A 15,072-nucleotide genomic window follows, 5' to 3' on the forward strand; every position below is an offset into this window, starting at 1 on the left:
ATGGGATAAGAGGGAAGGTCCTTTCATGGATCAGTAACTGGTTAAAAGATAGGAAACAAAGGGTAGGAATAAATGGTCAGTTTTCAGAACAGAGAGTGGTAATTAGTGGTGTCCCTAGGGGTCTGTACTGGGACCAGTCCTATTCAACATATTCATAAATGATCTGGAAAGAGGGGTTAATGGTGAGGTGGCAAAATTTGGAGACAATACAAAACTACTCAAGATAGTTAAGTGCAAAGCAGACTACGAAGAGTTACAAAACTGGGTGACTGGGGAAGATGAAATTCAATGTTGACAAATGCAAAGGAATGCACATTGGAGAACATAATCCCAACTACACATATAAAATGATGGGGTCTAAATAAGCTGTTACCACTCAAGAAAGACATCTTGGCGTCATGATGGATAAAAACTGTCAGTGATGGAGTATCCATCATGACCCTTGGTAAATTGTTCCAATGGTTAATTATGTTCATTGTTAATTTATGCCTTATTTCCCATCTGAATTTGTCTAGATTCAGCTTCCATCCATTGGATTGTGTTGAATCTTTCTCTGCTAGATTGAAGAGCCCATTATTAAATATTTGTTCCCACTGTAGGGACCTATAGACTCATTTAACAGGGATTTAGAAATTACCAATAAAAATGTGATTCATTTGACAAACGTGGGTCGGTATTAATATTTGCTTAGGATGGGTGGTTGTTGCTTTTACAACTCAAGAAATAGATCTACCACTCAAGAAAGAGATCTTGGAGTCATTATAGATAGTTCTCTGGGGGTATCATAGAGGTCTATAAAATCATGACTTGTGTGGGGGAAAGTGAACAAGGAAGTGCTATTTACTCCTTCTCATAACACAAGAACTAAGGGTCACCAAATGAAATTAATAGGCAACAGGTTTAAAACAAACAAAAGGAAGTATTTTTTCACACAGCACACAGTCAGTCTGTGGAACTCTTTGTCAGAGGATGTTGTGAATGACAAGACTATAACAGGGTTCAAAAAGAAGTTGATAAGCTCATGGAGGATAGGTTCATCAAGCCAGGATGGGCAGGGATGGTGTCCCTAGCCTCTGTTTGCCAGAAGCTGGGAATAGGCGACGGGATGGATCACTTGATGATTACCTGTTCTGTTCATTCCCTCTGAAGCATGTGGCATTGGCCACCGGTGGAAGACAGGATACTGGGCTAGATGGACCTTTGGTTTGACTCAGTATGGCTGTTCTTATGTTCTTAGAGGTTCCACAAGGAGAATTTTAGAGAATGCTCTTCACTCCGTTAGGCTTTCTCAGCTCATAGGATCAGCATATAATTGTGAATTAATGCTAGCATATATCCTACAACAAAAACATGGAGGATATTTGTAGCTAGGATTCTATTGCTCAGATGATACTCAATTTCTCCCAAATACAAATACCATCCTGGTCTGATTCTTCTTCTTCTTCCCTGTCCTATAACAAGCCCTTCTGGGGAAGGCCCAATCACTCTCTCTCCTGTTTTCACATCTTCAGGAAATGGCCCATCTTCCTGGCTCAGATGTTCAGTGACTGGCCACTGGCCTGTACCTACATCCTGTTTTACTGTGATAGGGTCAGCATGCAGGCCCACTTCCTCTCTCCATCTCCCTGGATATTTCTTCTGGTGAGCAGATGAATGGCCACCTTTCCCTTCTTTCACTTCCTGACACAGAAGGACTTGAAGAAGCTCCTTCATTCCTGTTGCTGCCACTTATCCTGGTCCTTTAATACACAAATGCTCCATGGTATACTGGCATAACAGGAACCCCTCCCCTCTTGCCATTATCTGAACTGGTGAAAAGCACTGATGCTACTTGGAAAATTAAATATTTAATTTGCTAATCCCTTTGGGTAGTGTCACATTTTAACTCCTCCAGAATGTTACAGAGAAATTAGGGTGCAATGCAAATATAAAGCTTCAGTTCCCTAATACTAGACCTGAAATTTTGCATGTCTATCTTAAACCCTTTGCAAAGAATCAGAGCCCTTCCGTTACCTGGGACTAGTCCAAAAGGAAAATCTTTTGAGATAATAATGTGGCTCTAAAATTCTCTCCCAGATGAGGCAGATTTCCAACTTTTGAAAGGTTATTGCCAGGAAAGATCTACAAATGACTGTGAGTCAACGACTTAAATATAATCCCAATATGGGTCTGATGCATTTTTTTTCTTTACCTAACTTGTCTGAGCTGTTGGCCTTAAAACTGTAATCAGCTTTGGGTTTTTCATGCCAAAGGCAGGATAGGGGTAGCTTCATATGCAATGAACCACTCATGTCTAATCGAAACTCCAGATTTGGATTTTGAGACAGCTGGAAACTTTTATTAAGTACTGGCACTTCTTAAAACTTTATTTGGACTGAGTGAAACTGCATCAGTTTAAAAGAAGATAAAAAAAATCAGAGGATCTTTAAAGATCAAGAGAAAGTTCATCGTCTTTTTACCGAAGTAGCCTGAACATAGTCAGCAAAATTTATCAGATAACAACTAAAGAGAATCTAAATTAGTAATCTGTAATAAAACCTGAAAGAGGCTGCACTTGACTCTCATGTAATATTTTTTATCTAATGAAAAAAATAGATACTATACATATAAAACACTATAATATTTAAGTTTGCAAGTCAGGACTTTCCCAAATGGGAACCTAATGTTACACACCTAAATCCATATATAGGCACCTAAATATGTGGTCAGTAATTTGATATATGGAATGATTTGGCAGCCTAACTTTAGGGTTGTGTTGTTTATATTCTTGGCCATATTTTCAGTAAGGTGCCCTCAATTCCTACTCTATTCTTTGCTGAAAACAGACATTGTGCATGAATTTGTCCATGCAACACATGGAAGATTTTCTTTATGAACACTTAGTCTTCTTTTTTCCAAATTCGGAAGCTGCTATGAATCCAGAAGCTTTTATAGTCAATGACAAAGAAAAACATAATATTGATTTAACAAAGAACAAAGGGTACATTGTTCATAGTGGAGGGAATCCTTAAAGGAAGGTTAGTGAATGAAGCATAACATCTAAAGTATAGCATTTACTAAAAAGAAAGCTTCACAAATACTTGCCACAGTGGATTTGATTTTGCCACTTACATCTGTGATCATTTTCCCCCTGGTCTTGTTTCTTTCCCTGTGGTTGGCGCGTTTCTGCTTCTGTTGCAAAACTCGTTCCCTGGTGGTGCGATACTCTAAAGCAAATTCACTAATAATTTTGCAGAACTTATTGATGTTGACTTCACGGATTGCATAAGGAGGATGACCCATAAATAACAAAAATGCATGGAACCTAAAAACAAAATGAATTAATGACATCTTTTAAAAATGAAAAAAAAACATTCAAAAACTTTAGATTTCCAGTAAAATAGATTCCAATTGATCCATTTATTGTCTTCTGAGCTCTCATCCTTTTTTTTTCATGCTGTGGAATTTTCATGGATGCCTTAAACATCACTGGCATGGTTTATAATTAAAAACATAATGCAAATAAATGGCTAGTCTATGATAACTTCATCCCAACCCATTTTCCCATGCTGATATAAGAGATAAGATGTGTATGAAACTCCATTCATTTTATTTTACTAATTTGGCAAGTGAATGAACTATTTCATTGCAGATATTGAAAAAAATATTATGTTTAATTCCATTTGTTTGTATTAAGCAACTTCAAAGAGGCTGTTAAGATGTTGGGGAAAGTCTAGACAAGAAGAATGAAGATTTACAGGCTAGCAACACAGGAAGAGAAGCATTTGTAGTTCAAAAAGAAAACCATAAAATGTTGTAACATCCAAATACTTTCAGTCTGGGATGCTTTGAGTTCACAACTTTACTGTTGATTCAGTATTACTCACAGCTTTTTGTATTATTTGCAGCTTTGCTGCCGCTTCTGTACCACATTATTCACAATGGATTACTGAATGTATAGATCTTTGTGAATCTATTTCTTATCTACTGTGTTCATGCTAATTAAAACACTCATTACAATGGAAATGAAACATGTGACTGAATAAGGTATCCTGGAGAGGCTTAGAATAGTAGTTACATTAGGTAATTTAAAGTAAAGAAAACACTGTTCAACTTATTTTCAAATCCAACACAATATATGTGATAAACCCAGTAGGAAACTTATAAGTTCCTGCTTTCACTACTACTCAGCTACATTTGGGGTACTATTTATTTAGAAGGTGGAATAGAATTCATGAATGAGAAAACAGATGGGCTGGACTAACATCCCAGATCTGTACATGCACACATATGGGCCTGTTTGAACTCTCTTTGGTAATTCTGTGTACAAATATATATTATTTCCCCATCTGCAAATTGGGGATAATGAGACCATTCTCCTTTGTAAAGCAATTTAAGAACTATGGATGAAAAGCACTACATAAGAGCTAGGTATTATTATTATTGGGCATATTTAAATCATCTGTGTGAGTTTATGAATCTGGAAATATACTAGCAGTGGCACTTGCGTATATATGAGCATTAGCAGATTGTACAAGATATGTATAGTACTAGCTCCAGATACAGAACTTGTTACTCTGTCTTTACTATGACAAATATATCATTAAAGATACAAGGAAATTGCCTGAGAAGGATTTCAGGATTTCACCACAGTGTGTAGTGATATGTAAGAAAATAATTGTCAGTCGCTGTTTTGCTGAGCAGAAATACAATATTCAGCTGAAGTTAGGAAATATCTGGAACAAATAAACATCTATTATAAAGAACTCACAACAGATATGTTGGTAAACATACTTCTTGGAATGTGGTTTGAAGCACATTGAAATAAGTAATTGAGGTTGTTCCCATCAGTGCCCTAATGCTGTACCTGTTAATTATTCTTCTGTGAACAATCTTCAGAATTATGATTCTTTCTGCACAGTCTTTAAGGAACTCAGACATTTTTTGCTTCAGCGTTGGTTTCATTTCATGCTTTGCTATAGCCTTAAGGTGATCCCAGGATGCTTTGCACCTTTTCTCCATCTGACATAAGTTGTCCTGAAGTTGTTCAAAGTCAACCTAAAAACAAGTGAAGACATCAGTCACTTTGATCTCAAACACCACAGCAGTAACCTTGGGTATCTGAACTGTTTCATCTTTATACAATAAGGAGGTGGGGAGGGAGATGTAGCTTCAGTGACACTGCTATACACATTAATACGATATTAACACGTGTCCGTGTCTCTACCTCAGTGTAAGTATGTGAAATGTTAGTCAGAGAAATTCTGAAACAAAAAGAAATGTAACTATGTGTGGTTGCCGTATAGATGTAACATCTAAAGAAAGGAGAATATCTTAATTTTCTGCTACATTTGTATAAAATGTTTTAGTAGATTCTCCTCTTTGCAGTCAACTGCACTAGGGACAATCAGAAAATGTGTGCATGCACCAAGGCAGCAAAAGGGTTTTTTCTTCTCTCTTTCTCACTACCACCTTACAGCATTTTAATGTATCTGCCAATCACTACAGTATCTAGATGCCAATGTTTCCCCTTGGGTACATCCCTACCTCATGCATTATCTTGTTGAAAGACTATATTGTATTCCAAATGGTCAGTTCACGTGCCAGAACTTCAAGTTTTATTCAGAGGAAGTGTTATCTAGTGATCTCAATACAAACTTGCATCTTTTGATACACAGTATGACACTGTTAGCTTATAACACAATCTTTCTAATAGCTTTGAAAGTCTGTGTCAACACAGTTAAAATAAATTATTACAAACTCAGTAACACTTATCAGGAGGGAAGCCAATAAATTCCATAAGAAGGTGAAACAGAGGTTCTCTCTTATTCATCAACCAAAAAAGGTGTTCAAATTACAGTGGTCTACGCAAGCCATTTTGGATATGTTTATAAAAACAGGGCAGTATGCATGAACTATCCAGCCGCAGTACAGCACATACACAAAGCAAATGGAAACAGTAGAAGTCTCCAATATGGTCTCCTTGACTTCCCAAGGAAGAATATATTTATTTTCAAACAACAGTTCAAAGTAGAGATGAGCCTAAGCCATAAAATACAGATTTAGACTCAGATTCCAAACATGCCAGAGTTTGCGGATGTTTGGGTCTGGTATTTTTGGCCCATCTCTTATTGCAAAACAGAAAACAGTTCTGTATAAGAGGCTTCTTCTTGCTCATAGGATCTGAAGGAACTGTATCTGAGTAAATGTTATTTTCAAAGGTTTCTAACTGAATATATTCCTATGCAGTGCAGCTATTCATTTATTAATTTTAATTGCTTTTGTGGTAAGAAAACTATAGTCCTACAACAGTACATACGATGTTATAACAAAACTTAGTAATATAAAATTTATCATATATAACAGGAAATTAATATCGTTATTAATTGTTCATTGTTGGTAACATGTCCATAACCAAAATTATAATGCTGACCAAGCACATAAGTAACAAGACATTTTAAATGACTGAAGGTGATATAAGCACATACAGATAAAAGGGGAAACACTAGCCCCATTGAAATCAATGGGAGTTTTGCCATTGACTGCAGTGGGCGGGATTACATCCAAGGTCTTTATGCCTGAATTGCTCCAATCGACCTCCCAAAGCCATAGCACAATCTCTTGAGGTTTAGTGATTTCTGATTTGAATAACTGTTACATATTTCATATGTTCTGCCAGGTTATTTCACAGTTATGTGGGCTGTGCAAATTAATTTTATCCTTATAGCTTTTATATTTTATCATCACTGGTTTAAATCCAAAATCAGCCAGAACTGGAATCAGAACTCTTGTGAATTCGCAGAAAGTTCAGGTAAATCCAAATACTGAAACTCAGACACATCTGTGTAAGATGGACCTGAACCAGCGTACTGAAAGCCAGGTCTCTAATTGTGGCCATAATGCTGATTGTAAGTCAGCATGCCATTTGAAGGGTGTTTAGAAGCTCTCCTTTGCAATCCCCTGATCCTGGTGCTATTCTGTGCATGACTGTTACTCTTTTGCTGTGTTAGAGCAGCCTAAAGGCTTTTATAACCTATGCTAGGTTGCTAGAATCAGAAGGGACTGAAAATAGAACTTATGATACATTTTCCCCAGTCATGATCCCTTTTCCCTACCATGCTGGCAGCAGAGAGGTCATGTGGCATAACCGCCCCGGTGCAGGCTCTACTCCATACAATTATCTTGCTTACTCTGGGGAAATCCCTCCCTGGTTATGCTGTCACTGTAACTGCAATAATGAAATTGGCCCTGGACTCATACTACCGCAAAATTGGAGGAACATGGGATTGGGATCCAAACCGTCTCACCCCAGACCTATCTCGAGTTTAGGTGGATCTCACCCTAAGCTTTTTATTTTTTTAATGCATTCTTCACCTTGGTTCAAATTAAAGTTTGAATAAAGTTTGAATAAAAGATGGAATAAAGTTTTCAGCTATATACAGTATCTACTGCTGAGATCATACTGAGTTTAGCCATAAGAAATGTATTATTATTAAAAAGCTCCCTGATATAACCTGGTATTGATTTGATTCATTTTTGCTCTGACTTACCAAGTGATGAATTTTTCCTCTGCACAAGGAAATAAAAATATCCTTTGATCCATTCTGCTATTTAGAAAAGCCCTGCAGGCGAGGCAGCTGTGGGGGGTTATATTTTTGTCAAGGTATCAATGCCTATGTTAAAAAAAAATCCTTCTCCAGGTCAGTATTTTGACTGTTGATGATAAACATATTGCAGCTCACCACAGACTGGAAATATAAAATGCACACAGCAGACAAAATATCAGTATCCCCATTAGAAAAAAATGGAGCCCAGAAGACTGTAGGACTCAAAATTTGGGATCACAAAGAATGTTCCAGGGGGTAGGGAACTCCCCCAATCCCTCCTCTGCATAGTGCAGGAATTATTAGTTTTCATCTTATGTTACAACAGCTTGCACTGAAATCAGTGAGAGTTCTGAGTTACCAGTTCTGTAGAGGTCAAAAGACAGTGTGTTTGGGAAAGGTTCTCTAGTTTCTAGAGAGAAGAAAGGCTAGAGAGCAGTTGGCATCTTCCCCAGCGCTGTGGTCCTGCAAAGAACCAGTGCAACCACAAAAGGGGTATTGCTAGCTGAGGAGTGGATGTGGATGAAGGATATGCTAGAGCCTTCACTACAGTTTGAGGCGACCAGCCTCTGAGTGAAAATACCTCTGTTCTTCCATGGGGTGAACTGAGCACAGCTGCCTGTGCTGGTGCAGTAAGTGCAAATTACTGAAACTGGAAGTCCAAACTAACTAGAGTAACTTGCCTGTATATTCTGAACATGACTGAGGCTAATGTCAGAAGGAGAGTTGCCAAGAGAGTATAACAGATCACTAAGAACTCTAATGTAATATGGGCCACCAACTCTCAGGAACTTGTCTTGAATGAGCGGTCATTTTTAGGGGACAAAAATAATCCGTGTATGGAAAATTCTCCACATTTGGAAGAGTAAAAGTTAAAAGTGCTATGAGACATTCATATACATTAACTTGTATTTTACAAGTACTGTTTCCCCAGCTTACGTTTCTGAAGGTGTTCCCATTATTTCCAATAAAGCCCTGGGATAAGTAGTGCTTATATGCACAGAATCCAAGGCATCTCCATAGGATATCCGCTATAGACCCTAATTCTTAAGGGGTTAAGTGAAGATCATTTCACACATTATCTGATATAAAGTATCTACTTTCCTTTAAATGTGTGTCATGGTCCAACAAAATGCTTCCCTAAAGAGCACTGACTAATGAACTTGATTTAAAAAAAAACCAAAACCATTTTGTACTTGCTGATTGTTGATCAGATTTTTCCTGCCTAAACTCACAAAACAATTCCACCAGACTGGGTAGGCAGGAATAGAAACATCTGAAGTTATTTAGAAAATTTGGACTCTTCTATAAAATGAGGTCAAATGAATGTGAGAGTCTACAGAATTAAAGCACCCTCTGTACAGCATTTCAAACCACTGGTGTGGGCTTTTTTTCAAGTAGGAAAGGTATTAGGAGGCTGCTTTCTCATGGGGCATGGCCTGGAGTGACGCAAACACTGTCACCCTCACTTAGGGTGACCAGATAGCAAGTGTGAAAATCAGGACAGAGAAGGGGGGTAATAGTCACCTATATGAGACAAAGCCCGAAATACTGGGACTGTCCCTGTAAAATCGGGACTGGTCACCCTACCCTCATTGTCCCTTCTTACCTGGATCTGTCCCTTGTTCTGGTCTCTTATCCTACTTACCTCCCTTTCTTTTTTTACTGTCCACTTTTTGTTTTCATGGTTTATCTGCTGCTCCCATTTCTCTCAGTTTCTGTCCCCTCTCCTCCCCGATACACACTAAGGGCTCAGTCTTGCCTTACAGGCACTGCCGCAGAGAAGCAGAATTTCTCCCAGCGCTCTCTCCATGCAGGACAAGTTGGTTACGGCTCACCTCTTGAGGTCATGTAGCCTGCTCCCCACTGCATGCACAGCCAACTCCACTGGCTGCTGTAAAGGGAGAACAGAATGCTGGCCATGCTTTCTCCCTGACAGCTTCAGCGTGTCTTTTGCCACACAAAAACAGACAATGTTCTCAAGGGATCACCAGTATGGACAGTACTTGGCTGCTATGAGGGAGTGTGAGACTCCTCTCCCTCTGTGCACCCATTAACAGCTGAGCCCAAATTTACCCCGAGCCACATAATCTTCTTTCTCCATACCCCATGCTTTCTCAAACAACACAACAACACTTAGACTCACACATTCACACCAGGTAGCACTGAACAGTGTAAACCTTTCTCCTCCAATGAGGGAGCATTAACTAATGTGCTGAGTTGCTGTGACCATCAACTCCATTTAGGCCAACCATCAGTAACATCAGAAAGTGAATGATGTGCACACAGCATGCATGCTAACAGAATAGGTCTCTCTACCACACTCTTCCTGCATGCCCATGCTCATCACTACTTTCCAAATGCATGGAAGATGAAAGGACTATCTAATTCCCTTCATCATCTGTAAAACAAGGTTTCCAGTAAAAGTTTAAATTCTGAAGGATGGCAGTGAAGTTTGGATACTTCAGTAATCATTGGCAACATCCAGCTCTATATCACAGATGAGGAACAAAAGAGTCAAGCAACTAGCCTGAGGGCACAATGTGACTACGCCCAAGATCCACTAAGCACTTTGTATGTTACTCTGACCTGCCCCCTACTGTGCATACTAATCTTTATCTATACAGAATGGAATTTCCTTAAATAGCGTACTGTATGCAGTGTTGTTGTAGCCATGTCGGTCCCAGGACATTAGAGACACAAGGTGGGTGAGGTAATATCTTTTAAGGAACTACTGTCACTGAGAGAGACAAGAGAGACCAACAGAAGTTGGTTCAATAAAAATTATTACCTCACCCACCCTATTTTAAATAGTGATATTTATATATTATATTTTTTCAGCTAGAAATGTACAATTCCTTTTTCACTCCTTAATGCCATCTTTAAGAAACTTGCTATCACTCTGTGGACTCTTGTAACGCGCAAGGAAGGTTAACAGGAGGTACCGCTCACTGGTGCACAACTTTCCTTATTTATAAACAGCAGATTCAATTGAAAACAGGGATCCAAAGGCATTCAAATGTTTCAGAGTTTACTTATCTTCATTGAGAACTCTAATAAACCATTGACATAAGAAAGCTGTCTTGTATCTTTACTGACAACATTATGTTGGCTTATTAGTCAATGGACTAGATTCTCTGGTGCTCTTTACCTTGTGTAGTTATTTATATGAGTAATAATTGTAAACTACTAAATCAGAAAATTAACAATTTGCATCTTTTTTACCCTTATATAACTGACTATACAAGGTGAAGCTCAACTGAGCAACTGACCAAAGGTTTGTACAGTGCTTTGGAGATGCAAAACTACATATGTGCTCAGCAATATTATTATATTTGATGCATTCTTACTCCATTTTGCAGTTAGTATTTGCTTGGTGTCGAGTGTTACCAAATAATCAAATTACACCTCAAGGAGGCGTAAGATGATAAAGGTGCATAATGTAATTTAGGATCAGAATTAACAAGATTGAAAAGGGTATTGAGACAGGGAGAGTTATAAATGAGGATTGTTTACATTACAAGTACAGTACACATATCACAACCTATACAATACCATATCTCTTCCCTGTGAGCTATTCAGTTCATACTGTGTTCCCAAGGGAGGCAGGGCAGAGTGAGGTCTCTACTCACCATTTATATGTCATCTTATTGCCAACATTTTATTAAAAAAAATGAAGTTACACAATGGTAGAGAGAGATGATTCATTTTCTTATTGTTGAAAGGAAACAGTACCTGCTTCCAGCTGGAAGACAGCACTGTGACTAACATGACATTTAGGTGGATTTCACATAAAATTGTGGTTCCAAGAGACTATGGAAAAGGTAGTCCTGAGAGAAGCTCTGTTGTAAGAGTGTTTTATAATTATGCTGCATTGTATAAAGAAAAGAGAAAGATGGTCATTTCAAATTATCATTACAGCTTCAAGATACCCCCTTCTACACTGTGAGCTACACATATCAATCAGCTCTTGTCTTCTATTCCAATTAAACCATTTTCTGGGTCAAGTTCAACCCTGCTATAATGTGCACAACTCCTCCGACATTAAAGATATTGCACCTGCTTATGCTTGTATTGAATTTGTTTCCTTGCAGTTACCTGGATATTTTGAACAGGGCTTAAAACCCCAACTCCAGGCCTGAAGTAAAAATAAAATGCAAGGAAGCTGACAAAATAAGCTCAAATTGAGTAGTGGCATTGAAGTTTCCTGAACATACCTGAAAAACTCAGACTGAGAATTAACTAATTTATTACCAAGATCACTGGAAGGTTTTCTGAGTCTTTTTTGAAGGTTCTGCATAACTTCTGTTATATATTCTCAATATTCCTTACAGCTTTCTGTTATGTTATAATTATCATTTGCTGACTCATCCTAGCTCTTTAAACTTTGTTATTATACTGGTGGATAGATCAGCTCTAGACATTTTCGAAACAGGAACTGAATCTCTCCCCATCTTTGCCTCTCCCCACCTAGTGCTATTGAAAACAGAACCAACACATTCACAAGACATGTTTCATTCTAATTTCACAACTGAAATGATAATTAGATACACACACAGATGTATAAAGTCAGCTTTTCTCCCTTCAAAGATAGAGTATTTTCTACTGCAGACCACAGGCCAGTTTGAGTTCTTTATAATTTAGGTCAGACAGATCATTTCCACATTATTACAGGGATGAGTTTTGATGTGGAACATGACATTCTCTGCCCTTGTTCAGGGCCAAGGGAAGTTCTGAGCATTGAAAGAGTAACAAATGAGCCCAGAGTTCTTTCAAAGAGCAGTCAGATTAGGGCTTCTTAAACAATATTTGTTATATTAGAGAAGCGTATGTCATTGCAGCACACTGGTGGGCACCTTGTGTTTTGGTATAAATTATCCAAACATTTACAAACACCATTCTGAAGATGCTATTCCATAAAAACTACCCACTCTCTTTTAAATCTTGTATTTTAGGAGTTAACATATAACTCGTCACAGGATTCAATGTATTTGATTAGGAGTAGGCAGAAAAATAAGAGAAGATGCAGTTATTGCACTCCATTTGCTAAGAATACAGGTACATGAAACCATCTGGTAGATTTACTAAGTACATTTGCCTACAAATGCTGGCTTATTAGTAACGTAAACAAAATTCTTATATAAAAACTGGGGAGAAAGACAAGTAGGTCAGTATTAATAACAGAAGTTTCTTTGAAAAGTAATAGTTTTTTTTTAAAAAGGTGGAGTGTCACAGGTCTGGGATTCTTTGTTAATGAACTTCACCACCCAAGGTGCAGGACTATGTACATAAATGCAGCTAACAAAAGTAGGGTACAGACTATGCCTGATGAAAAAGGTAGAGGGGAGACTCTTGTGCCACAACCGCTAAGGAGAAATTTGAATTATAGTTAGTGTTTGAACTAAAAATAGTAGAAAAATAAAAGGACAGATCAGAAGTATACTACCACTTTCAGAGACACAATCTGGTGAAACTCAAACTATGAGAAGATTTCCAATGGCATGAAGGGCAGTCAGGTGAAAAACTCTCATTGAAAATCAGTGGAAGTTGGATGCCTTTGGAAACCTCCCTCCTAGTTTTTTTTCTGAATAAACAGCATCTTCAGGCAATATGACTCTAATGTTGATTAGGATATGGTTGGACACAAACCATAAGAAGAATGTGTGTGGCAGTGAAGGGATCTAGCATATTAGTGCTAGATAGTGCTCTATAAATATCTTAAATTAAACAGAAAGATACCAGAGAATTTTATTTCCCATAATCCAGGTTTAGAAAATTACATCCCTTGAGTTTCAGAGTAATTAGTGAAGAAGGAATGTGCTTAGACCTAGCAGACATAATGAAAGGGGGTCTTTCACATTCTTTCACATGTCATTGGCTGGAATCTGGTCCAGGATGGTAGTGAACAAAAGTAATTTCTTTCTAAAGGCTCTTCAGTGGTCGATATGAGATGAGTTGCTGGTCTCAATCCAAGTTTTAGTGGACAGGTGAGGTCTGTATTTTGCTACCCATGCTCAGACACATACACAGACACAGACACACATACACACATACTTCCAGCTGTGGAAACCATCTGGGATCTTGCAGTTAATTCTTCAACATTGCTCCAACTAACCAGTTTCACCAGTTGGAGCAGCTGTCAATGTCCTTGCACCCGACACCATATTTGGTAGATAATGTATGGATTTCTTGTCTTAAAATACATATACAAAATATACTTTAATGGTAAAGGACATTATACACAAATACCCCCTTGTACACAGAGACAAGAACAGATATCACTGAGTCCAAGTTTGAAGCACCATTTGATCTTCCCTTCCCATCCCTACCACCACCACCGGGGCTAGGGGTAATATTTCTTTCTGCTTTCAGTCAGATTAAACAGGAGCCATAACATACCAGAAAAGCATTTGTGTTTCACCCACCCTTTCTCCCCATAAATCCAAGTGGAGTCCTTTGGCTCACTCTGCAGTTAGTTGCAGACTTCCTGTCCCCCCGCTGCATCTGTGTCAGTACAATCAGCAGTTCTTTCCTGAAAGTAATTGCTACTCCCTTGTGTGTGTTGCTCCCATTTCCTCATGCTTACTCTTCAAAATCACCTGCTTTTCCACTGTCTAATATCCGCAAGTAATTTGGGAGTCTTGCTGAAGGAATCAAACATAGCCTGCTGGGAGTGTGGCATTTTATAAATAAGTGATTCACAGGGAGAATAGGATAATTATAAGTTAGCTGTGGAGCTGGCTTTAGATCTTCAGATGCATGGAGATGATTAGATAAGGAAATTTTTACAAGGATTTTTTTCACTAACATCAACTGACTCCAAAGAAAAGATACCAATGCAAACACAGCCTCATCTTGTTACATTGAGAGGAACAGCATTGACAGAGGCACAGAAATCTGGAGGCCTGAAACCCTGCCTTTGTGTTGGGTATATCAGTACTAGGGTAGTACCAGCAGCAAACAAACAGCTTTTTTAAAAGGAAGAACAAAAGACATGTTTGTAAAGCCTATTTACATAGGTCTTTTCTGAGGGAATGGTTCTGAAGGGTTGGGGGGATTATGTCTGGTGAGTTATATCACGATTGGTTTGTATTTAATTGAGTTATTTATGTGATATTATTATAGCTTTGTATACAAAACTCCAATAGGTCAAAATGTCAATGGTCCCTGCTCTACACAATTTTGTGTGGTAATAATATGGCATTGTATTGTTTTAGACTTCTGTAGTGAGTTTCCACTCACCCAAGTGTGTTAACTCATCACCATTTCTAATAACTGTGACTTTGTTTAGTCTTTTGGAGATGAGCCACAGGCTTCACAAAGGATTTTACTGCCTTGTTTCATATCTTTTCAACTCTTTTCAGATGTGCCAGGCTGTTTTTTTTTAAAAAAATAACATTTAGGGAATTCTCACATTGATGTTCATCCCAAAGGAAGGGGCATCTCTGTTTTTATACATAATGGAAATTGTTTAGCCTTTTGTGGCTTG

The 15,072-nt window shown here is 38.2% G+C and overlaps 1 protein-coding gene across 5 annotated transcripts in view; it reads right to left on the reverse strand.

The window, feature by feature from the left end:
• FHOD3 (formin homology 2 domain containing 3) overlaps positions 1 to 15,072 on the reverse strand; it is a 623,525-nt gene that overhangs the window by 41,218 nt on the left and 567,235 nt on the right. For all 5 annotated transcript variants that reach the window (XM_043508620.1, XM_043508619.1, XM_043508621.1 and 2 more), the window contains 2 exons: positions 4,847 to 5,037; positions 3,112 to 3,304 (listed from right to left, as the gene is read on the reverse strand). In XM_043508620.1, the coding sequence (XP_043364555.1) occupies positions 3,112 to 3,304; positions 4,847 to 5,037 (384 nt within the window). The remainder of the gene's footprint in view (positions 1 to 3,111; positions 3,305 to 4,846; positions 5,038 to 15,072) is intronic.

This window comes from Dermochelys coriacea, chromosome 2 (genome assembly GCF_009764565.3).
Source record: "Dermochelys coriacea isolate rDerCor1 chromosome 2, rDerCor1.pri.v4, whole genome shotgun sequence".
Classification (NCBI taxonomy): domain Eukaryota; kingdom Metazoa; phylum Chordata; order Testudines; family Dermochelyidae; genus Dermochelys; species Dermochelys coriacea.